Source organism: Cannabis sativa, chromosome X (genome assembly GCF_029168945.1).
Source record: "Cannabis sativa cultivar Pink pepper isolate KNU-18-1 chromosome X, ASM2916894v1, whole genome shotgun sequence".
NCBI lineage: Eukaryota > Viridiplantae > Streptophyta > Magnoliopsida > Rosales > Cannabaceae > Cannabis > Cannabis sativa.
Genome location: NC_083610.1, coordinates 18,695,270 through 18,719,982, shown reverse-complemented (window position 1 = coordinate 18,719,982; position 24,713 = coordinate 18,695,270). Strand labels below are relative to the sequence as shown.

The following is a 24,713-nucleotide window of genomic DNA, read 5'->3' as shown; positions in this document are numbered from 1 at the left end:
TCTCTTTTATTTATTTTTTATATTACCAGAAAAAAAAAAAGGAAGATATTAATTAGGGTAAATACTATTTTGGACCCTGTATTTTGCAAAAGTTACCAATTGGACCCTCTGTTTTGTTAAATGACAAAAAGGACCCTGTATTTTCTAAAATGGTAAAAATAGGACCCTGAACTGATTTTTTGTCAAAATAAAATTTAATAATAATCCGATCTAAAAGTGTTATGACAAAACTATTTACATTTTCTGTATCTGTTCGTATTTTCAAGTTGGTTATATTAAAAAAAAAAAGTTGTCAAAAATTAAGTTAAGGGTCCTATTTGTACTATTTTAGAAAATACATGGTCAAATTTGTCATTTAACAAAACAGAGGGTTCAATTGGTAACTTTTGTAAAACACATGGTCCAAAATGGTATTTACCCTATTAATTATAGTGTAATTCATTGAAATGTATATTTATATATATATATACTAGAAAAAAGTTACGTGCAAGACACGTATACTTAGTTTTATGTTAGGTACTTTTTAATTTAATTAAAAATTATATAATTTAATTTATTATTATAGTCTAAGTGTATTTTTTTTAATAAAGTCATTAATAAACCTATGGAAGAGAATTGGAAAATGAGGTAAAGAACCATGCTAAACAAAAAGTAAGGTAAAACAAAGAGTAAAACAACTATAAAACAACTATGTCCCTGTAAGATTCTACATAATATTTTTTTTTTTGAATAAGATACATAATATTAAAAAAAAAGAAGAAGAAGTAGGCGCATGTATATACAAAATACGATGACTAACATACAAAAAATAAATAAAATATTGGTCCTCTACCAATTATTCTCAGGAAATATAGACATAAATAAAATCCAAAGAGCTTACAATTTATAAAGGCATACAAATTTCAGTTCTCATTCATATTCCTATCAACAATCCACTTGAAAATCTTAGTGTAGATTAGCATTTAACTGGTACTCATCAATAAATGTTCTTAATCAAATTCCAAATTGCAGAGAAAATTGCTTATAATCAAGTTCTTCACTTTACAATTATATACACTCAAAGATCTAAATTTCAATATTTACTATTGAATTAAGTTATTCACTTTAAAATTATTGATACTCAAAGATCTAAATTTTAATAAGTTCTACATTCCTTATGAACACCAAGTCTCCAATCTTCAAAATTTTAAACTATACTAAAACACACTCAAATCATATTCTATCTGGTAAATCTCTAATAAGACCAATTTATAATCTAAACATTACTCTCTGAAGAAACAGATGAAAACCCACTTGGCAATTGAATTAAAAGTGACAAATTTTACATCAAAGTGATCTTTTAAAGACGTTCATCTTAGAAGATGACATGGATAATGTTGGAATGACTTATTGACTAAAGACTATTATGATTGGCTTTGCTATCTCCAGATGACTATTATGTTGGTCGACACTGTGCTTAAGATTGTTGGAAAAGATAATGAGAAATTTTTAAGGAGACTTAGAGATAGAACTGAAAGGTCCCTATTTAGTATTTACATTTTTTTTAAAATTTTTTGAAAGACCAATACATTTTGTTTATTTCACTTTCAATTTTTTATTTATTATTATTCAAAAAAATTATTAATTTATTTTTGTAGAGCTGGAATTGATATTCTCAAAATCGAAATTCGGTATGAGAATTTGAATATTGAAAGAGATGTGTATATTGGAAGCAAAGCACTTCCTACTCTGCTTTATTCTATCTTAAACACTCTGGAGGTATATAATTATTTCATTTTTGTATTAATTTTATGAAAATAGTTCTTTTTCGTTTGGATGTTTTTTATTTTTATTATTATTTTTAATTAGATTTACTAATTTCTGTGATTTGTTTGATTATGTGTGTGTTTTTCTCTTTCCTTTTTTTGTTTGAGAGTGCAGAGTATTCTTGGATCTATTGGGTTATTTCCATCAAAAAAGACAAAAATTCAGATACTTAAAAAATAAAAATGTCAGTGAAAGAGTCAAACCTTCCAAGTAAGGGTGTAAGCGTATATTACTTAAATAATAATAACAAACATTACAATATGAAAAAAAAAAAACCTCATGGCTCCAATAAAACTCAAATCTCCAGAGAACGTAGCAGTACACTGCCAACGCCATGAGCATACACAAGATTGTTTGCTCAAATCTCCTCTCTGTATCAAATCTACGGTTGTTTTCTTTTTTAAATGGGTTGTGATTCTCGAATATTTAATATCAGTTCAAATATCAATTCAAATATTAATGGGATTTGTTTTATTATTATTTTATTATATATAAATAATATTTTATTATTTTATTAAATAAAAATAAAAAGTCACCCATGAATTTCTCATAAACTAAGAATTTCAGTTATATAGGCACACTTTATATAGAATAGATATATTTTTTTTTGCAGCAGATTGAAATAGAATATTGAAAGAAAAATAAACAATATAAATGAATTAAGAAAGCATGCATTAGGGGTGTGCAGAAAGTCATCTGATCCAATCCCAACCGATCGATCCAATCCTAACCGATCCAATAGAATCGGATATCCAATCATAATTGGATCGGATCGGATGCAAATTTTAAAAATCCAATTGGATCGGATCGGATGTTGGATGAGACATCTGATCCAATGGATAACCGAAACGATCCAATCCAATATCATCCAATGTCCATCCAATCATATTTAATATTTATAATTTTATATATTTAATTATTTTTTTAAAAAAAATATATATATTAATTATTAATAGGTTTATTAAGACTTTTGTTTATTAAGTTAGATTTGTGTTATATTTTTATTATGGGATCATGAGAATTAGGTTGGATTTGGATTAAACTATTGTTTATTATTGGATTATTAGGTTTTAAATTATATTTTTTCATATATTTTTTCTTTTTAATGAAATCAGCCTAAATAGTGGCTAAAATGGATTGGATTCATCCATTGGATCCATCCAATCCAATCCAATAAAAAACCAGTTAAAGCATCCAATGGATGGAACCGATCCAATCCAATACATCCATTGGATCGGATCGGATCGGATGACTCAATTCAATTGGATTGGATCGGATGGCAAAATCCAATATCCAATAAATAATTGGATTGGATCGGATGGGTCCAAATCCATTGGATGTGATCCAATAAACACCCCTAGCATGCATGCAATTTCTTAGTGTTAATTATTACTACAAAATTAAAACAAAAACAAAATATACGTAGACAAACTTATTCTTTTGGTCATATTAGAATTATTCAAGAAAAGATATAACAGGAATGATAATAAAGTGAGTATAATTTGGAAAGGAAAGATATTAAATACATATAATAAAGGAAATGTATATATAATTTATAAATTATATGTATTTTTATTTATAAATACATGATCCAATATTATTAACCATTATAGAACCAGCACCAAGGAAAATATTCTCGATAGGGACTACGACATAGATTTATGGCAGTATGAGAACCTCCATCATCACTCTCCATTAAAACACCCTCTGATCTCCCATCAACGCTGCAAATCATCATCCACACTGCTAAAATTACAATAATAAACACCCAATTATTGTTCTTCATCATTATGTGGTTTAATTTGTATGTGTATGTGTATGTGTAAATACACACAGTTGCCTTTTTATTAGTTATATGATTTTGTTGAGGTTTCTATAAATATATATGTGCACAGATCAGAATGTGAGATGTGCATGTATGGATGAATTTTGTTGAATACCAACCTGGGTTATGTAATGTTTTAGGTAGGTGGTTAATTAATTACTAGCTATTGTTGTTGTATTCTTGTTATTAAATCGTTTATTACACTCTGTATTCCTTTGACATCTAATTTTGGTTTTCATAAGACTAAGACATAATAAAGTGCTTAATAATAGATATAAATTATGTAATTGCACTAATTAATATGTTCTTTTTTTTTATCTGAAATGATTAATATATTCTTGTGCGTTCGATTAATTGTTGATATTAGGTGTCGAGACGTATAGTTGGTTTTATTTGAGATTTTATTTTTTTTTATAAATTTTTCTATGTTTGTTGTTTAAGTAATATTTTTTTTTTTAAGGAAAAATATCTTTGCTCAAATTTTTATTTAAATGTTTTCAAAGTAAAAAATTGTAATAATCAAGCATAATATTAAATTGTTAGTTTTTTCTTTGTAGATTTTATTAGCTTAGTATTGTAATGTAATTATAAATGAAAAAAAAAATTGTAGATAGTGGTATGATCATAATTATAAAGGCAAATTGTAGGTCAATATATTTAGTAAATAAAATATAGTTGTGTCTATAGATGAATGTTATGTATATTGTTATTAATAATGAAGGGTATGTTTATTTCAATATATGCAAACTCATATAATAGTTATCTTTAATATGAAAAAATAATATAAGATAAGTTATAACAATATATGACTTTAATATTTGGGAACATTTATTTTTTTTAATTCTAGATAATTCGAAGGAACAATATATGCATTTTGTAAATTTGAAAAGGAACATTATGTGGCGAAAAATAAATGAGAAGTGTCATCTATTTAATGGACTTAACAAAACTTCCGATCCTAGTATCATAAATTTGAGATTATGTAAACATATGGCTTATGGTATGTTTGATATTTTACTTATTCTAGTGCAAGCAACTTACTTTAGTAAGATGCTAAAACATTTTTTTAATGGCTAATTATAAAAGAAGTCTTTTGGCTCTTAGATATAGAGTTTATTTATCTAAGAAACAATTATAATCATTCAAGAAAAGATAAAGGCCAAAGAAAGAATTTTTTAAGCATCAACAATGAGAGGTCTCATGTATGCTCTGGTATGCATTAGACTAGACATATTTGAGTGAAAGTTATTAGTAGGTATCAGTTTAATCCATGAAACAATAAAATAAATCTTAAGATTAAGGGGACCTATATGTTAGTCTATAAGGGTGATGTTTTCGAAACCCTTTAGGCTACAATGACTCAGATTTCTAGATATGCATTAAAGCTAAAAAGTCTAAATCTAAGATGGTAATTACTCTAGGAGTAGAGCAGTAATCTAAACCAGACAAAATTATTCATTTAGACCCTATAGATGGTCTCGAAATTCCCAACAAATTTATGCGATGTTAAAAAGGTAATAATTTAATTATTTTATATAATAAATGTTAATATAATTTTCAAAACAATGCATATGAGATTTTAAGGGCATCAAATACGTTTATTGGGACGTATCCAGAAATATTGATAGAAAATTGTCCAAAACAATCTAAAAACTAAAAATGTAGTTTTTATGTGTTGAAATACATCAGTGATATCGTCACATGTGCAAATCATAACAGTTTAACAAAACAGATGGTCTAATTAGTAAGAAAAATTTTTGACAACTTTTTTTTAATATAACCAACTTGAAGACAATTCCTAATATGAACGGATACTATAAATGTAAACAGTTTTGTCATAGCACTTTTAGATCGGATTATAATTAAATTTTATTTTGACAAACAATTAATTCATGGTCCTATTTGTACCATTTTAGAAAATACAAGATCTATTTTGTCATTTAACATCAAAATAGAGGGTCCAATTAGTAACTTTTACAAAAGACAGGGTCCAAAATAATATTTACCCTTTTTAAAAGTATAGAATTATTTTTTAGAACAACTAGTCAACATTTGACCATGTTTTTTAGAATAGTTTTCAAAAAACAAAGTTATAAAAAACAAGAATTTTTATTTTAAAAAATAATTAATTTCTCATCAATATTCTTTTTTACTTTATCTTACATTATTTTTTTCTCTCCTCACTTTCTCTTTTTACTCTCCTCACTCAGTATCTTTCATATCATTTTTTCAGGTCAAGGTCGGGGTCCAGGATCTGGGGTCAGGTTTGGATTTATGTCTGGGTTTGGAGTCCATGTCCAAGTCCAGTTTTGTGTCTGGGTTTAGAGTCTGGATCGGGGTCCGAGTCTGAATTAAAACCTTGATCTTGGTTGAGGTCTAAGGTCTGAGGCCAGTTTTAGGGTTCAAGTCTAGAGTTAGGGTTGGGTTCCGGGTAGGGGTAGAGGTCAGGGTCAGCCTTGAGGTCGTGGCCAGATTAAAGTCACTGGTTGGGGTCAGGTCGAGTTTTAGTTTCTATCGAGCTCTCACAGTATTGAAGTATTTTTTTAAAAAAATAAATAAATAAATAAAATCTAAAAATTAATTTTAAGAAACATCAACCAAATACGTTTTGTGTTTTGAAAACTTAAAAAAAAAAAATAGATTAATTTTTTAAAATATAATTTTGAAAACAAAACACAATACCAGTCATACTTTGAGTTATTCATATTTGAATTCTAACATCATCATTTTATTTTTATTTCATATTTAGATGTTTATATATGTTATGTTTGGTAATATATTAAAAAATGTTCAAAGTTATTGAAAAAGTGAGACATTAAAATTCTAACAAATTAGTAAGTGTGGAAATACATAATTAAAAAAAAAAAACACCATTTCATGATTTATAATTTTATATTATGCACTCATTTATTAATAAACTTATTAAAACTATTTATTTTATGATTTTCTTACAGTATTAATATTAAGAACTTAAATAATTAAATATTAATCTATTTTATCTTTTACTATATAATGCCCCTCGGTTGCATTATACCTAGTGTAAAATAAAGAATAAATAATTTTAACCATTTATTTTGAATAATATAAATGAGAAATTGTTAAAGTGGTTTATAAGTATATTATTTTGTTTTTCATTTTTGGAAAGAGGAATTCATAACTTATATTAATCAATAATCTTCTGAGCCTCAAAAGCAATTATGAGACAGGTCGATCATCATAATTAAAACTAAACTATTCCTCTCACTAATAAGAATAAAATAATGAGATAAATTTATTTGACAAAATTACAATACTATGGCATTATAAGGCAGTCACTCTCAAAAGGAGTAAATATATGTATATACGTAATTAAAACACAATGCCATTCTTTTAGAGTACATAAAAATATGGAATAATTACATAAGACACTATTTTTGTAAAATATTTACATTTTTACGTTCAAAGAATATTTTTTTACATTTTTACAGTTTTCCAAAAAATAACACGAAAACAATATAAAATCAACAAGAAAACAACATAAAAGTAACATGAAAATAACATCAAAATAACAACAAAAAATAACATACATATAACAAAAAATTAACAACAAATAAACAAAATTTCAACATAAAAAGACCGTATTTTATGTAAATAAAATCAAAAAAATCGTAAAAATGTTTAAAATTCCGTAAAACCGTATTTTTATTATTTTTTTATTGTTTTTGTGCATTTGTAAAATTAACCCTAAAAACATTTATGTACATGTACCAAAACTTATACACCATTATTGCATATATACCCAAAATCACTACTAAACTTCACTCATACATACTATACTTTATTTTTGCTCATTGACGTACAAGCTTTGCTACATCTATAAATGCTTCATCGATAATCAATTAAAGCCTCAACGCTATAAATATCTTTATACTAGTTTTTATTTGTGATACTCATACATTAATATAGGTAACTCTATAGTATAATATTTCGGTAAATTTTTTATTTGTTTTGGTATTTAGAAAAATATTTTAATTTTTTTTAATGTTCATGTATATTATGATTATTAAAAATTATGTTGTAAATCTTTAATTTTGAATAAATTACAATATTAAAAGTAAAGATCAAAACGTTTATACCCCACATACGTATAAAAAAACAAACACATATAATAAAATATTTTAATTTTATTTTTAACACTGTAAATAAAAAAAATAAATTAAAAAACTTTCTTAAATATTAGAGACAGGAACACTCATAAAGTTACATAATAGGGTATGCAGAAAATCATCCAATTCAATTACAACTGACCGATCTAATAGAATCGAATATTTAATCATATAATTGGATCGAATCGGATGTAAATTTTAAAAATCTAATCGAATCGGATCAATTGTTGAATGGAAATTCTGATCTAATAGATAACCGAACCGAACCAATCCAATGATCATCTAATGGCCGTCCAATTATATTTATATAATTTTAAAATACAATTATAATTTTATATATTTAATATATTTTATTTAAAAAAAAATATATTAATTGATCTAATATATATTTAACACATGAGATTAAAGAAAAAAAAATAAATTTAAAATATTAATTATTATCTTCTTAAACACTAATAAAATTAGTAGAATTACCCCATATACTATTTTTTTAGCTTTTTTTTTTTCAAATTTACGGTTTGAGTTTCTAAAGTGGTTGCAGCGCTAGTTACAATAAGATTTTTTATACGATTTTTTGTTGCAATTTAAGTTGCAGTGCTAGTTGCAATATGGATTTCTATGTAGAATTTCGTAAAATTACAAAAAAAAAATGGTTTGAAGTGTAAAAATGAAAAAACCCTATAAAATTATCAATGCGTATTGAATAAGTTTTATTTTTTGACAGTTTGTTATGGAATCATGAAAATTAGGTTGGATTAAACTAATATTTATTATGTATGTTACATTATTAGGTTTTAAATTATCTTATATATATTTAATAAAATCAACTTAAATTGTAGTTAAAATGGATTGGATGGATCCAATCTAATTTAATAAAAAACTAGTAAATTGCATTCAATGGTTGGAACCGATCAAATTCAATACATCTATTGAATTGGATCAGATCGGATCGAATCGGATGACCTAATTCAATTGAATTGGATCGGATGCCAAAATTTAATATCCAATAAATAATTATATTGAATCGGTTGAATCCAAATTCATTAGATTTGATATGCATATAACGTAATAAAAATGATAGAATTCAAGACAAATTATATAATTATTATATCTATATATATTACATACATGCAGCAGTGGGAAAAAAATTCAATGGACACTCAAGGACCCATTTTTTTTAATTTTTATTTTTGTAGTGTTGCTGTTCTTTAGTTTAGGGGGAAAGTCAAAGAAATGAATCGAGTAGTGGTAGAATTTAACTTGGTAGGACTAAAGACCATGATTGAGTCTCAAAAAGCTCTTTTAAAAAAACAGATACACACAATTTGCTTAAAAAAATAAAACAAATACACAAGAGTGTATGACCAAATAAAACATTTACTACTGCGTGTACAGACCCAAGTGCAGGGTGCACACGCCACTATTTATATCCCCTTAGATTTCATTATGACCTCATCCAGAATCTATGTTCTTATCCCACAAGCCAATTTTCCTCATTTATTATTAGCCACTTTCCATACTTTATTATAATTATTCATATCTCTCTTCTTCTTCATACTCCTTTTAATGTTTTCATCTACATATCCTCCTCTACCATTAGCCTAATTATATAGTAAAAAAACAACTAAAAATTTTAACTAGCTCATTTTAATCACAACAGAGTCATGTTAAAGCATTGCACAGATATCTAAATTGCTCTACCGCACTGAAATCCATACACAAGAAATAACATTAGGCCAAGGCTGAAAAAGCCATATACATAGGTAATAGGTTATAGGTGATGTACATACTTAAAAATAACATATATATATTGGCTCTGTATTCTTTGACAAGCCAATAGAATCTTTCCTATGAAACTTTTTACGCCAACTTGCACGCCTACTCTGCTAGCAAAAAACATATATCTCAATATACATAAATTGTTGTGTGTAGGAGTGTTGAAAATGAGCTAATGCTGATCTTTAGATCTATTGATATAGTTCAACTCTGCTTTACTTTTTTACTTTAGCCGTTGAGGCTTGAAGACACTTTGCTATTAAGAGGGTTTGAAATTCTTGAGTCCTTATATGTGAAACCTCTATTAATTATGTCGAAGAAAAAGGAAAAAAGCAGATTCTTTGCTACACATAGGGAATCATATCTAACTAGGGAGAGAGAGAGAGAGAGCCCTTAATTCACTCACACACACTCTCTCTCTCGAAAATACATGCCACTACTCAAAAGCTTATGGCTCAACACGCAAAGCCTACGTGCACTCTTGCATTATTCTCTTCACCCTTGTTGGACTAATGTTCCCCTTAAAAAATAAATATAAATGTATACTTACCAAAGAACAAAAGGACAACCCCATATGATCATCGATTGATGGGGTCCCACCACAGTACATGATCTAAGACTCTACTCTTGTGTGATTACATCAGAGAGAGAGAGAGAGTTTAGATCCTTGATCCAACGGTCATTATTACACTGACCTCATTTGTGAATTACACAAGGCAATGAGGCATAGACAAGACCCTATTAAATTGAGGAGGTTTGAAAATATTTATATTAGCGTACAAAACATATGATGGCATGGAATGGCTTGGCAGACATTTTTTTCTTCTTTCTCTCAACTAATGTCTTGAATTTACTTCACCACCTTACTCTTTACTACGATCATTAAAGAAAAAGTAACCTTATTTCAAATTTTACTTTATAGCCTTTACTTGGATTGGGCTATAAATAGATGAAGCTAGCTTTACTGGCTCTTCCATCTCAACAAAGCAAAAACAACAGAGTAGTAGTAGTGAAGAAAAAAGAGTGTTAAGCTTATATATAATAATATATCATAAAAGCATTTTAAGCTGGTGAGTTGCTCCTTGTTGGAGAAGCAGGGCACGTGCAATAGTAATTAATTTAGTAATTACCATTGAATTGATTGTGTTGCACGCGCTCCACTTCTCCACCATGGGCCTCTCACCATTCCATTTCCTCTCTAATTCTAAAGACATTCATCTCTGTAAGTATCATGAATTTTATGTTGATTTTTTCTTTTTGGGTATTGCTAATTTATGTTCTTCTATGACATTTATACGTACATTATTATAATAAGAGTTAAAATTGTAGTATTGTGTATTATGAAAAAGTGAAGGAGTTGTTTCAAGAAGGGGAACATAGTCAGGGCTCAGAAGAATATGTATGGAGAGATCATACAATTGAGATTTGAGAGAAGCTTCTCCTTCACCTGGTTTCGTGTACCTTTTTCTTATGCCTTGTTTATTTTATGATGTAATCACACACCAAAAGTGAAAATATGTACTGCCCATCCCCTGCCTTTATTTTATATTACATATAAATATATATATATATATATAAATAAAAATGTACTTTTCTTTATCTTCATTCAACTAAGTTTGTCCAAAAGTAATAATAACAATTGTGGGTTAGGTCCTTTCTTCTAATATCTCAAACACAGTTTTCTTCTTTATTATTATTATTTTTTTTTAATAAATTTCAAAACACAAATTAAGTTGGCTACAAAGTTCTTTCGATGGCATTTCTAGATTAATCTTTGGTTTTTTTTTTTTGGCTTTGTTGCAGAGACCAAATTAAATTGTGTAAGAAAAAAAAAATGCTTAATTATTTACTTAAAACTTAAAAGTACTGTTTGGGACAAAATTAAGACAATTATAAAATGTTGCACTAAATTTTAAAGCTAAAAAATGTATACGTAGTTCCAATAATTGAGAAAGAAAAAAAAAAGCAAGCATTCAAATCCTTATTAAAATATGAAAAATGATTGGCACATACTTAAATTACATAATTTTTACACATATTCATGTGTAATTAATCAAACTGCACAATTAAAAGTGAAGTGATTCCACTTAAAAATTAAATGATTAATTTGTTTTAAAAAAATGGTTAATATTTACAATTTGAGTATATTAAATTATGTGGCTCACATTTTAGCCAATCAAGTTTTGTTATCCAAAGTTAGCGCTATGTGGATTGGAGTTTCACCCCTTGTGTTCGTCATGCTCTTCGAGCTGAGGAGCCATTTCCTTTGTAATCGTTTGAGTTTATAAATGAATTCCTTTTAAAAAAAAAAAAAATGTGGGAACCAACTCAACATATCTTCTTCTTCTTTTTTTTTTTTTTTTTTTTGAAACGGACCAACTCAACATATCTAAAAATAATATCTTTTTATTGTTTTTTTTATTTAAATCTCTTTTGTATTAAATGTAATTATATACAGAAAAGTATTGTTTCTCCTTAATAAAAAAAAATTGCAATTTAAATTTAAATTTATTGTGCATATCTAAGAAAATATATTTTTAATATTTTTTTAAAAAATAAAATAAATATCTACAATTATAATAACCCAAATATCTTTCTATTATTATTTTTCTTTTATATTAAATGTGACTATATAATAAAAAGTGTTATTTTTTAAAAAAATACTGCAATTCAAATTTAAACTCACTACACATATCTAAAAAAAAATTCTATTATTGTTTTAAAAAAAAAACAATAAAACTTTTTGTTATATTATCCACGAGTCCATGAAGATTTGAAAAGAAGACTGCAAGCCTCCACCACTATTGAGTACCGAAAGCTTGAGGAGTAAATAATATATGTGTTTTCAGAAGGGTGGCACGTGGCATTTCTAAAGTATGATTGATTCGGGATGACCTGGATAAAAGCCCTTCCACGAAGATAGGCCCAGTCCAGAAGGTTGATGGGCCCGAGCCCATCTAAAGCCTAGAAGGCTCACTTCCGAAGGGGAGGCTCATCCAGATAACTTCCCAAAATGAAGTAAACCAAGCCCTCCGAATGAACACTAGGATGCATCCGAAAAGGGTATTTCAAGAGGCGCCACTAGAAGCCCTTTGTAGGGTGAAGTGACTACCCTTTGACACTTGGTCCCACTATATCAAATCTTGTGTTTTATGTCAGAACATTGTAGTGCGGGCACCACCAAAGGAAAAACCTCCTTTTTGTCCAATGACACGTATCTAACACCACAATACACAGGTGCGACACCTATAGGACATTTGTCCTAAACCGCGTGGTCCCCAGCTGTACAGATACCTTCGCCCCACGAACCAGAGTCAGCAGGCTTAAGAGTCGTGCATTTCATGTATTTACCCCAATAATAGGTCCAGTTTGCACAAAACCCTAGTGGGTCATGTGTATTCCCGGATCCGAATACTAGCCTATAAATATCCCTTTATACCTTCATGCAAGGGGGACAAATAATTCACTTCACATCTTCTTAAGTTTTCTTGTTCTCTAAGCAACAAAAAAACCTAAGTGAGAAAATATAACAAGAAGTTAGGGTTCTTGAACTTATAAGATCTCATTGTAATACATCAAAGCCATTCAGCCTAATACATTAACTCGTGGACTAAGGTTAATTAACACCCGAACCACGTAAAAAAAATCTCATCTCCATTCTATATTTACTTATTAACTTCTTAAGCTCTTATTTAAATTAGTTTTCGAAAATTTCAGTATCCACTAATATATACTAAAGGAAGCTTCTATGGTGTACTTCCAATGCACCCTTATATATTTTGGCGTACAAGAGAATTCTTTAGTCTATTTTTTTTCATGGTTTTGTATGTTTTAGTTATTTAAGACATCTTGTAAATTTTGAGAAATTTAGAAAAATTGAACGAACCGGAAATAAGTTTTAGACGGTTTGTTGTACTCATACCTCTTTTATTTTATACGAGTGTGAAATAGACATTTTGAACAATGCTTTCTATATTGTAAATTAAGAATTTATTAAAATTTTACAAGATGTCTTAAATAATTACAACATATATGATCATGAGAAAAATGAATTAAAAAATTATATTGAATGCCAAAATAGATTGGGGTGCATTAGTGCACCATTTCTTTAATATATATTAGTATGCAAAATATATTAATTTTGGGAAGCTTCTACAGAAAAGGGTGCACTAATATACCTATACTGTTTTAGTATTCAAGATAAAAATTAAGTATAATTTTTTTTTATAGTGTTGTATGTTGTAGTTAACACACTCTACAAAATTTTGAAAAATTCAAAATAATTTACAATATAAAAGTAAAAGAATAGTCAAATAATCTATTTTACTAACGTATAAAATAAATGAGACATGCTTGCAATTAGGGATGCACATTTCCCCTATCGGGATGAGGTCCCGCAAGGACCCGCCCCGTCTAAATGGGAAACAGTATGCGAACGAGAATTACTTTTTGTCCCCGAATGTTAAACGGGGCGGGAACGGGGATCATACTCTTTGCCCGAAAGGGACCCGTTTAGTATTTTATATTATATTTCTAGTATATTTTATATTGTTATATTTTGATATAATATTTTTGATTGATTAAATAAATGTTACAAAAGTTACAAGTTTGTTACTAAAGAGATAATATTTAATCTAGTGGGGGATTGTTATATTATTTATCAATAATATAATGTGTAGATTAAATACATGTAACAAACTAATATGTAACATATGACATTATATATTATGTGTCATCATTTTGTAATATTTGGAGGAGTTGTTACTATGAGTAACTTCCACCATTATCACCAACTTTAAGAGTGTAAAAGGTGTTTCACATCTTTATTTGAAATTCTTAATGGTATAGGAGTTATGGTGTGCATGAGTTACATCTCTATAGGAGTTATGGTGTGCATGAGTTACATCTCTTTATTGAGTCCATAACATCCATGGAGGTTATGACTTATGAATTTTGAATTTCAAATGGTGATATCCTAAACACTATATAAAAGAGGTCTATGGTGCTCATTTGGGAGTAAGAGATGTCAAGTTTTCTATCAAGAAAGCACATTGCTAGAAAACCCTAAAAGACTTGATAATTCCCAAAGTTATTTCTTAGAGAGTTCCCTTAGTGCTTAGAGATAGGGGAAATAAGCTTTTGGACAAAGGTATAATACCTTGTTCAAGTCGTGATCCCCACTAATTTATTGTGAGTGAGTGTTTATAAATATATTATTCTCTTGTTATATATATACATATATTATATTACATGTGTTGTAATCTTCTCTTCTACTTTTCATATATATAATATATAGTGTATATATATATGTATTGTAACATATATTTAATCAATCTCTTATTTTAGTCCCTTATATTATTTTACAATAGAGTTGTAATAAATCTTGATTTTTTTTCATTGTTATAAAATCTCTAATATATATTTTATAATTTAAGTTTATATTTTTTAGTATATTAATATATAAATTTTAAATTGTGTTTTAGATAATAATTAATTTATTGAATATTAATTAATGTGTAATATTTTAATTTTTATGTAATTTAATATTTTTATATATTTAAAGTTTTATTATAAATTTTATTTTTTTATTAAGGGATTTTTCGTTTCGTCTCCACCCCAATTAGGGGGAGCACTTCCTGCTCCGCTCCGTCCGTTCCGTGTGTATTTTTACTTACAATCTATTTATAATACACTATTTAATTTTATTTTTAACGTGTTAAATTTTTAAAAAAAATTAAATTTTTTAAATTTTACTACGATTCTTAAATAACTCTAAAATAAATGACAAAAGTTAAACTGAAAAATTGTAAAAAAAAATAAAAAATAAACCCTGGTAAACCACTAAAACCTTGGCCTTGGCTTTCTTCCCTTTCGGCTTCTGCTCCTCATAACATAGGGTGTTTGTGCCGCCAAACCCCACCATTGCCCCTATTCCACAGCTACTCCTCTCTGAGACATCTGAATACGCTCATGGCGGAAACCAAGCGCAAAACCAGAGATGGGGGAACCCGGAAGAATAACAAGAAGCCAAAGAAGGCCACCGAAAAGGACAAGACCAAAAGGCGAGGCCCTCGAATACCATCTTCGTTTCGGAAGGAGCTTGACCGAATAAACCCTAGGACTGGCAGTCCTATTAACAGTGACGGTGACGAAAGGATCGATTCTGACGAGGGTGAAGTTTTTGGGAACGACGTCTACGAGTACGAGGAGAAAGTTCCTGAAGAAGAGTCCATGAAGAATCGCCGCTTCGACCGGGTCGAGAACTTCGATTATGAACTACCACACGACTTTGAGGTTTGCTCTTTACTGTTTATGTTTCAGAAGCGAATAAATTAGACTTGATTGGATGCAGTAAGCATATAGACTATAGTCATGTCTGTAAATATTTTTGTTATGTGATTTAGTATGAATCCCTATACACCCGACCCTTTTACTATTGTTTCAAAAGGGATTTTCCAAAATGTTTCATTGTTGCTCGAAGCAACCATATTTGCATTAAGGATTTCAGAACGACCCTAATGGTTGGTTCATATCATATGGGGTGTAGCAATAAGAAGTTATGTTATGCAAATTTCCCCTTTTAACGTTGTAGTATTAGCAAAATCTTATTATCTTTGACTTGGTGCATTTATGCATTGATTGGTTTCAAATTTTATAATGTAGGACGAGAATGTGTCGTCTGATGATGACAAGGAGATTGACGATAATAAAGACGTATCCAGTAGTGACGAGGATGATGACAATGGAGATGAAAAACATGTGAGGATGTTGCAGGGAATTACTGGAATTACATCCGAGGCTTTTGATGGTACTGTGCTTAACTTCCTCTAATAATGTGATGCTTTTTGTGTTTGATTAATTTTAAGGATGCTATATTGTTGTCATATAGATTTTACTTTATAAACTGGATCCCAGTGCAGCCTTTTTGTATTGGACATTCTATACTAGATGCAGAAAAAGAGAGCCAAATTTAGATAATTGAAGAATACTTTTAACACTGTTTATTCATAGGATTTTTCTTTTGGATGATCACTTATGGCCGTGATTATAACTTTATTTCTATGTGATTCTTAAAACCTTGTAATGAATTTTATGCTGGTGGTTGAACCTGTCAGTTGCTTACATATACAAATTTTAATAACAGAATAGGGTTAGCTCTAATGGTTGCTCTCCACAAAGTCGGAGGTTTGAGTCCCTACTGAGCACTTACTTGGAAGTTGCTATTTTCTATAGTTTCACATCCCTCAAATATGTTAGGATTAGGATAGTAGCCCTGTTTAAAAAAATATGCAAAATTTTTGAAAACTTCTAATTAACTTTTTGACTGTGAACGGTTAATTGTTATTGGTGGCAGTTTGTACTTATCGTGTAAAGTTATTTCTATGTGGGAATTTATTATGTGAGAGTAAGTAGGGCTACAAGTATGACTGCTCAAAAGTTATTTTTGATATCAGGGAAGAAGAAGAATAAGAAGTATACTGTCATTACAGAGGCATATCCTGAATCTGAATATAATCCTAGCCGTGATGTTTTGGATGGTCATGGTCAAATTAGTGTTGAAGACCTTCTAAACCCTCTACAGGGGAAATCTGGTTATAACCAACTTAGGAAGAGAGTGCATCAAATGGAGAGAAAATCAACAACGACACAAGCACCACTTCCTAAAGCAGAACGAGAAAAATTAGAGAGGAAGGCGGCGTATGAACACTCAAAGAAAGACTTGCTTAAATGGGAGCCACTTGTTAAGAGGAATAGGGAAGCTCCTACCTTATTTTTTGGTAATGATGTAGACTTAGGATATTCTACCGTAGGAGCAATAGCATCAGAATTTGAACCTAGAACTGAATTTGAGAAGAAAATTGCTTCACTAGTACACGATGACAAGGTTATGGATGCTCACTCAAATGATGGTTCCAAGCTTCTTGAATTTAACAAGGTATGGATTTTTTGACAATATTTGTTCATTGAGCTTATGAACCTCTTTATTTTTTTGTTCATTGATATTGTAGCCTCTTTATTTGTTGTTCTTGATTAATAATTGATCTCTTTCTTTGTTTCTTGTCAATCCTTTCGGGGACTATCACATGAATTTTTTTTTAAGTTTATTGAGCTCTAGGGAAATATTCAATCCTGGTTATATGGGTACATCACTAAATCCAATTATGACCAAATGCCAAAAGAGCTGCCTTCTTTTTAATTAGTGTACATTATGGCCAGTGGCCCAGTGAGCTGGATTAGATTGGTTCCATGGGATAGAAATTAAGAGAAGTTTCTTTCCTGTTAATTGGCTTACTGGTTTCTTCTGATGTTTGCAGGTGTCTGTTGAAGATGAAAAGGAACGCCAAAATCGTATTGCCAAAATGCGCAGCCTTCTTTTCCGTCACGAGTTAAAGGCAAAACACATAAAAAAGATCAAATCAAAAACATTTCATCGTTTGTTGAAGAAAGATAAACTGAAGGCAGCGTCTTCTGAGAATCAGATGGACCCAGAAGCCTCTAAAGACATGGCAAGGAGACAGGAATATGATCGTGCGAAGGTAGTTGATTTTCCATTCAACTAGCTGTTAGATAACTTGATTCAGTGGTGGCTATGCATTTTAAAATCCAATTATGTTATTAATTACTTATGCTTATCTTCATTGATCTAGGAACGTATGACGCTGAGGCACAAAAGCAGCTCAAAGTGGGCGAAGCGCATTAAAGAACGAGGTTTAGATGCCCAGGATGAAGGCACTCGAGCTGCTGTAGCTGAACAGCAGCACTTGCATGCTCTTTTAACAAGAAAAATGAACACCATGAAAGAGGGCAGCAGCAGCAGCAGTGACGAAAGTAGCTATGAGTCTGAGTCTGATGAAGAACCTGGTTTAGAGCAGGGTAAGACGTCCAAGTTATTAAAAGAAGCAAAAGAGAAAACACTTAATGTTTTAAATCAAGAAGATGAAGTGCCAAACTCAGGAGTGCTCTCTTTACCTTTCATGGTAAGTATCTATATTCTCTACCTGGGACTTTCTTTAAAAACTCTATATTATTCTATGCTACCTTTGGACCTTGTTTTGTAATTTTTTTTTATACATTGTGTTTATTTTGTATAGGTGCGTGGCATGAATAAAAGAAATGAGGCAGCTGCTGAGGAAGCTAAACTTGCCCTTGAAGATTTTGATTCGCTGTCAAAGCAGTTGGAGGGTTCAGCTGGAGCTGAAGATGTGAAAACTGCCCCTTCTAGTGGTAGAATGGTCTTTAGTGCAGCTGGGAAGCAGGGTTCAAAATCAAATAAAACCAAATTAGATAAGAAGAGTAATTCAGATAGATTTTATGATGATAGTGATGGTGAAAATAACTTGGAAGCTGAAGATGACGAGTCTAATGGGAACAATGAAAGTACTGATATGCATAAAGAAGTCAGTCTTGATCCTAGTGTACTTCTTGAAGTTTCTGGTGCTGATCAGAATGCTCTCTTCAAGGTTATACAATCATTTCTTTTTAATTCTACATTTTGAAGTTTCTTATATTTAGTTTCACAAGCATGAAACGTCTATCTCTTGCTGTTCACAGAGCTTTGGTGATGTTGGAGGCCCAGGTCCTAAGACAACACATGAAGTTGCTATTTTTGCATCAGGCACATGGAAAAAGGTTTTTTTTTTTTCCTCTCTCTTTATTTTTATCTAATGATTGATTGAAGGGTTCTGTTATCCAATAGAAACTAGCCAGGCTAGGTTCAGGCTTAATGTTAGCAAGTCCAAGTAGTTTATTTGCAATGTATGAAACCTCTGTTTGTATGAACAAATAGATCTAAACGGTGGGGCTAAATCAAAATGGGAACTAGAAAAAACAGAAATTTGAATGTGATTTTGGCTGGCCTTGTCATGGTAATCGAGCATGTTGCAGAATTTCAAATACTGCCATATAAAAAGACAGTTGTCTTAGTAAAACAAAATCTTCGAAAAATGATCTGTTCTGATCTGCACAAAAACCTGCTGGAACTTATAAATGCTTTCTTTTTCACCTGTGGCTGTATTTTCTTAGTGGATTTCAATGCTGACTGCTTTATATGTATCAGGTGAAAGGCAAAAACAATGATGCTAGCAGCAAAAAGTCTCTTGTTTCAGTGGAGCCGGTTTCGCAGAAACAAGAAGTACAGGTGTGAGATCTTCATATTTATTTAATTATATGTGAGTTATGTAGTTGGGTGCTTCTCTTACAAGTTCTTCCATTTCTGTTCTAGGAAACTGAGAAGGAGTTGGGTGAGGATAGTGATTCAGAAAGTGATGGCCAGATGGTAGATGGGATTCTTTCTTCAGGTCCAAAATCTTATGAACTTCCTTCTCAAGCTGAACTTATTCACCAAGCCTTTGCGGGAGATGACGTGGAGGATGATTTTGAGAAACATAAACAGATGATTTTGAATGAGGAGAACCCTGAACCAGAAAAACCCGTTTTACTCCCTGGTTGGGGCCAATGGACCGATGTACAGAATAAAAAAGGTTTGCCTTCTTGGATGCTGAAAGAACATGAAACTGCTAAGAGGAAGAGAGAAGAAGCTGTAAAAAAGAGGAAGGATGCGCAACTTAAACACGTTATTATCTCTGAGAAGCTGGATAAAAAGGTAATTTAAATGGAAAGGAAAAAAAAAGAGAGAATATTATGTATCTGGTTAATTTGTTTGTTCGAATGTTTTATGGTTTACTTTATAGATATATTATGAGCAGCTATGGCTTAGTAATCACAACTATTAACTGAGTTTTTTTTTCTTTTTCTGCAACGTTGAAAATATGGAAGTGAGACACTTGCAAAAGTTTAACACCTCCGAAATAGCACTAGGATTCTTTAATTTTTCATTGTCACTTTCACTTCCAATTTTCAACTTTGAGGCACTAATCTTAGAAAATATATTCTAATCTTTCTGGTTATGCCTTTTCTCAAATAATTTTTTTTGTTTGTTTTTATTTGGAATTTTGCAGGCTGAGAAGCTCTACACAATAAGTTTACCTTTCCCTTACACATCAAAAGACGTTTATGAACAGAGCATTCGCATGCCCATCGGTCCTGAATTCAACCCAGCAACTACAGTTGGAGCTCTCAATCGGCCTGGAGTAAGTGCCTCGCTAACAGATCGGAGAATCATTGAATTCTCGTTATTTCTAGTTATTTCTAGTTTAAGTATACACGATTTCTTACATGGGTTGCGTTGCTTTCTTTACAGGTTATGAAGAAGCCAGGTCAAATTATCAATCCGATTGAATATGAAGACGTGGATCCTTATGAAAAGGGTGGTGAGCAGCAGAAACGTAGCGGACAGAAGCAAAAACAGACCAAAAATAAAAAACAAAAACAGAGGAATAGTAAGAATACTAGAAGTTGTTAAAAGAGGTACTTTCGTTGCTTCGGAAGTAGGAGAATTTTGGCCCCTTTAATTAATTTATTTGTTATATGATTTATGTTATTTTGAAATGATCTGTACCATCATATTATTGAGTTATAGCAGATTTTGATTTGCTATTGATGTATTTTTCTTTACGATTTTTCAAGGAAGAGAAAACACTGAAGATGAATATTTGTGATATATATCACAATAGTGAATACTTGTGATTCTATTTTAAGGCAAATAGCGTCTAAACCTTCTAAATTTTACTTTATATAATAACCTTCAATTTTTTTTTTTTGGCTAGACTACCTACACTTTACTTTTTTTTTTCCTTTTCTTTTTTTTTTTTAAAAAAAAATACTATGTTATCATTGGTAAGCCCTGAGTCAACCGTATTGGCAATACACTTGACATGAACAAATGTAACTATAGGAAAAAAAGGATAAAAGATAAAATATCAACAATTAAATCTTAATAAAAGAAATTGTAAACAAAGGAGCATTCAGATCAGAGCATTCGAAATTATCAAAGCATCTGTTTCGAGATGAGCCATTGATAGTTGCATTTGTATAAGCCAATTTAAGCTATGGAAGATTGCTTTTGCTTACACCTTGTGAGAAGCAAAATTGCCAATGATTGGCTTTGAAAGTGCACCAACCACACAACCATGAGAATCATGCAACACAGCTCCAACACTAATAATGTTCTTGCTTTCATTTACAACCACATTCCACATCCACGTTGAGTTTATGGGCACCTGGAGATGGCGGTTTCCATGGCGCAAGTGCTTGGATTGGTGGGGAGAGTCTTGGAGTAGCATAAACAACCGAATTGTACTTGACATTTGGAGTTCTAAAATTTTGCATATGTAGCAGCAAAACTAGCAATTTGGTGTGCTAATTTAGCGGCACCCCTATGAACAACATGATAATAGGCCAGATGATGCAAAAAATATTTTCCATTCTAGCTTTGGTGAAGACAGATGAGATATGAACCAAATAGTCTCCTTGATGCCTTAAAAATGCTTGTTTGTAGTCTAAAACCAGATTTGAATTTTTCTTGATCGAGCATACTTACAACCAAAAAGAGCATGTCCAATCGACTCCCAACACCTGTTTGTAGATCGGACATGTAGCATCGTTAATGATCTTCTTGCGGATCAAAGATGTGGTGACGGGAAGAGCATCATAGATGGCCCGCCAAGCAAAATTTTTAATTTTCAGCGGCAACTTTAATGACCAGCATATTTCCACAATGATGTCGAAGATTTGGAAGAGGAAGAGATGCAAGTTTCTTTGAGGGAAGCAGCCAGGTGACAACCAGACTTAACCGTATACTGTCCCATGTCATTATGATGCTAGATAAGAGTATTAGCATTTGGAAAAAAAATTGAGTGGCAAGGTCAATATCCGCTTTACATCCAAAGGGGAAAAACTGATTCAAAAGTTGCACATTCCACTTCCGTTCATCAGTTATTAAGTTGGCCACTACTCCGCTTAAAAGGATCAATATAACAAAGAGGAAGGAAAGATTTATGGCCTGGAATCCACGAGTCAAAACCACTTCACACTGATCTGCCTTCTCTAATTTTCCATCGCAAACCAAGCTCCAACAATTCTTGGCCCCATCTAATCCCTTGCCAAGTCAGAGATGGGGAATGGCCAGGGTGTGCATCTATAAAGGAGTTGTGTGGGAAATAACGACTCTTGAGGAGCTTGCTAAGCAAAGAGTCTGGATTTTGAAAGATCCGCCAAGCTTGTTCGCTAGTAACACTTGATTGAAATGTACAAAAGAGTGAAAACCTATACCAACAATACCCAATTTCTCTAATGTATCTTCGTTCCATTTTCATTCGAGTCCTGCCAAAAATTGGCCATCATTGATTCGAGTTGATTATAGAAAATAACTGGCAGACGAAAACAACTCATGGCATATGTAGGTATAATTTGTACATATGCTTTTAAAAATACCTTTTTCCCTCTAGTTGAGAATAGCTTTTCATTCCATGTGTGCATGAGACGCCAATTCTTCTCTTTGACACCACTAAACAGCTGCATTTTATCTTTTCCCAAATGTGCAGGCAAACCAAGATATTTTCATGATACTCACAAATGGGCATAGGGAATTGCCTATGGAAAAAGACTTAAGCTGCCAAAGTTGTATTTAGAGAGAAAGACATGACTGACTTGTCTGGATTGAGTACTTGACCTAAAGCACTATGATAAATATCCAAAATTCTATTAATGACAAGACATGAGCTCTCATTTGCATGATAGAACAACAGACTATCATCTGCAAAAAAAAAAGAGACTAGAGATTGGTATGGCTCTGTGAGTTAGTGAAAAACCATTAAGAGAACTAAGATGCTCCTGATGTTGAAGCAGGCGCGAGAAACCTTCTAAAAATATCAAATATTGGACATCCTTGACGGAGCCCTCTCGTGGGCACTAGTAAGAATGTATTCGTTGTTAAGCATTCCATAATTAGAGAGATCCATTTTTCAGCAAACCCCATTTTATGCATAATTTCCTCAATAAATCGCCACTCCACACGATCAAAAGTCTTACTCATATCTAGCTTGAGGGCCACAATACCATTTCGACCATTTGTCCTGTGCTTGATGGCATGAACTAATTCAAAAGACACCAAGATGTTATCTTCAATGAGTCTATTTGGCAGGAAGGCACTTTGTGTTTCAGAAATAACAATCAGGAGAACATGTTTAAAATGAGCTATTAAGACCTTGAAGACGAGTTTAGAGTTGAGATTACAAAGGCCTGTAATCCGCCATTCATTTAGGATTTTTCATTTTTGGAATAACTGTGATGATGGTTCGGTTCATTGGTGATGGATCAGAACCATCATTTAAAACACCCAACATTGCTCTTATGACCTCCGTGCCCACAATATACAATTGTGTTGGTAAAATATAGCGACATATCATAAATTCCCAAGCTTTTATCAGATCCCATTGAAAATAAGGCTGCCTTAACTTTAGAAGCAATAAAAGATTGTAAGAGCACATGATTCATATAATTTGAGACAGTGTAAGGAACGATTGCTAAAGTATCATGTAGGGTAAATTCATCAAGTGTACAACCTGAAAAATATCAACAAAATAACCTTGGATAACACCAACCATCTCATGTTTAGAAAAAACTTTTGCATCTGAATCAGAAATTAAAAATTTAATTTTGTTGTCTACCTTCCTTACAGAAGCTTTAGCGTGGAAAAATTTTATATTTCGATCACCCAGACCCAACTAATCAACTCTTGATCGATGTTGCCAATATATTTCTTCTTATTCCAAAAGGTCATCAATAATCACTTCAAAGTGTTGAAGAGCAACCACTTGCTCAGTTGAGCGTGAATAAACATTGTTAAGGTCCGCCACCCACTTGATTAGTTGAGCGTGAAGAAACATTGTTAATGTATTCCACTCTTATCTGAGCTTCTAAAATGTTCTTCTTCATTCTACCATATTATCCAATTTTCCACTGTTAGAGATTTGCAGCAAAAAAGTCAAGGTTTGTCAGCATTAAAGAGATAGGGTCAGCGGTAAGGCGAAGATACCCAACACCTAGAGATGATATCTTGACTTTTAGGGTCAGATAACCAGAGTTTTTCAAACCAATAACTTGTCGTTCTTCATTCTTGCTGAATCTGGACATTTTTTGGATTGAAGGAAGCTGCTAACACAAGAAGGTTTTAACTAAAAAATATCCATGTGGTAAGTCAAACAAAGTCTCCCAATGTTGATTAACTAAACACCAGTCCAATCATTCTTTAACAGTATTCA

General features: G+C 31.1%; 1 protein-coding gene and 1 long non-coding RNA gene across 3 annotated transcripts; both read left to right on the top strand.

Annotated features, from left to right (window-relative positions):
- Positions 1–10,056: 10,056 nt before the first annotated feature.
- Positions 10,057–11,222, top strand: LOC115702448 (uncharacterized). Of its 2 annotated transcripts, none has more exons than XR_004008878.2 (2): positions 10,057–10,774; positions 10,902–11,222. It is a non-coding gene; the product is annotated as an uncharacterized LOC115702448 (long non-coding RNA). The 2 variants fall into 2 exon arrangements; XR_004008877.2 differs by having other exon boundaries at positions 10,882–11,222.
- A 4,128-nt stretch (positions 11,223–15,350) lies between these two features.
- On the top strand, positions 15,351–21,155 carry LOC115699881 (uncharacterized protein C57A7.06). Its single transcript, XM_030627444.2, has 11 exons — positions 15,351–15,846; positions 16,216–16,360; positions 17,007–17,488; positions 17,868–18,089; positions 18,201–18,530; positions 18,645–19,013; positions 19,105–19,182; positions 19,610–19,690; positions 19,775–20,155; positions 20,511–20,642; positions 20,753–21,155. Exons 1-11 carry the CDS (start codon positions 15,523–15,525, stop codon positions 20,912–20,914), a joined length of 2,706 nt encoding a protein of 901 aa, XP_030483304.2. The 5' UTR covers positions 15,351–15,522; the 3' UTR covers positions 20,915–21,155.
- The last annotated feature ends 3,558 nt before the right edge of the window (positions 21,156–24,713 follow it).

Coding starts and splice junctions, on each gene's coding strand:
- LOC115699881 (XM_030627444.2), top strand. CDS start 15,523: ATGGCGGAAACCAAGCGCAAAACCAGAGATGGGGGAACCCGGAAGAAT. Junction 18,531..18,644: donor TGCTCTCTTTACCTTTCATG/GTAAGTATCTAT, acceptor TATTTTGTATAG/GTGCGTGGCATGAATAAAAG. Junction 19,183..19,609: donor CATCAGGCACATGGAAAAAG/GTTTTTTTTTTT, acceptor TATATGTATCAG/GTGAAAGGCAAAAACAATGA.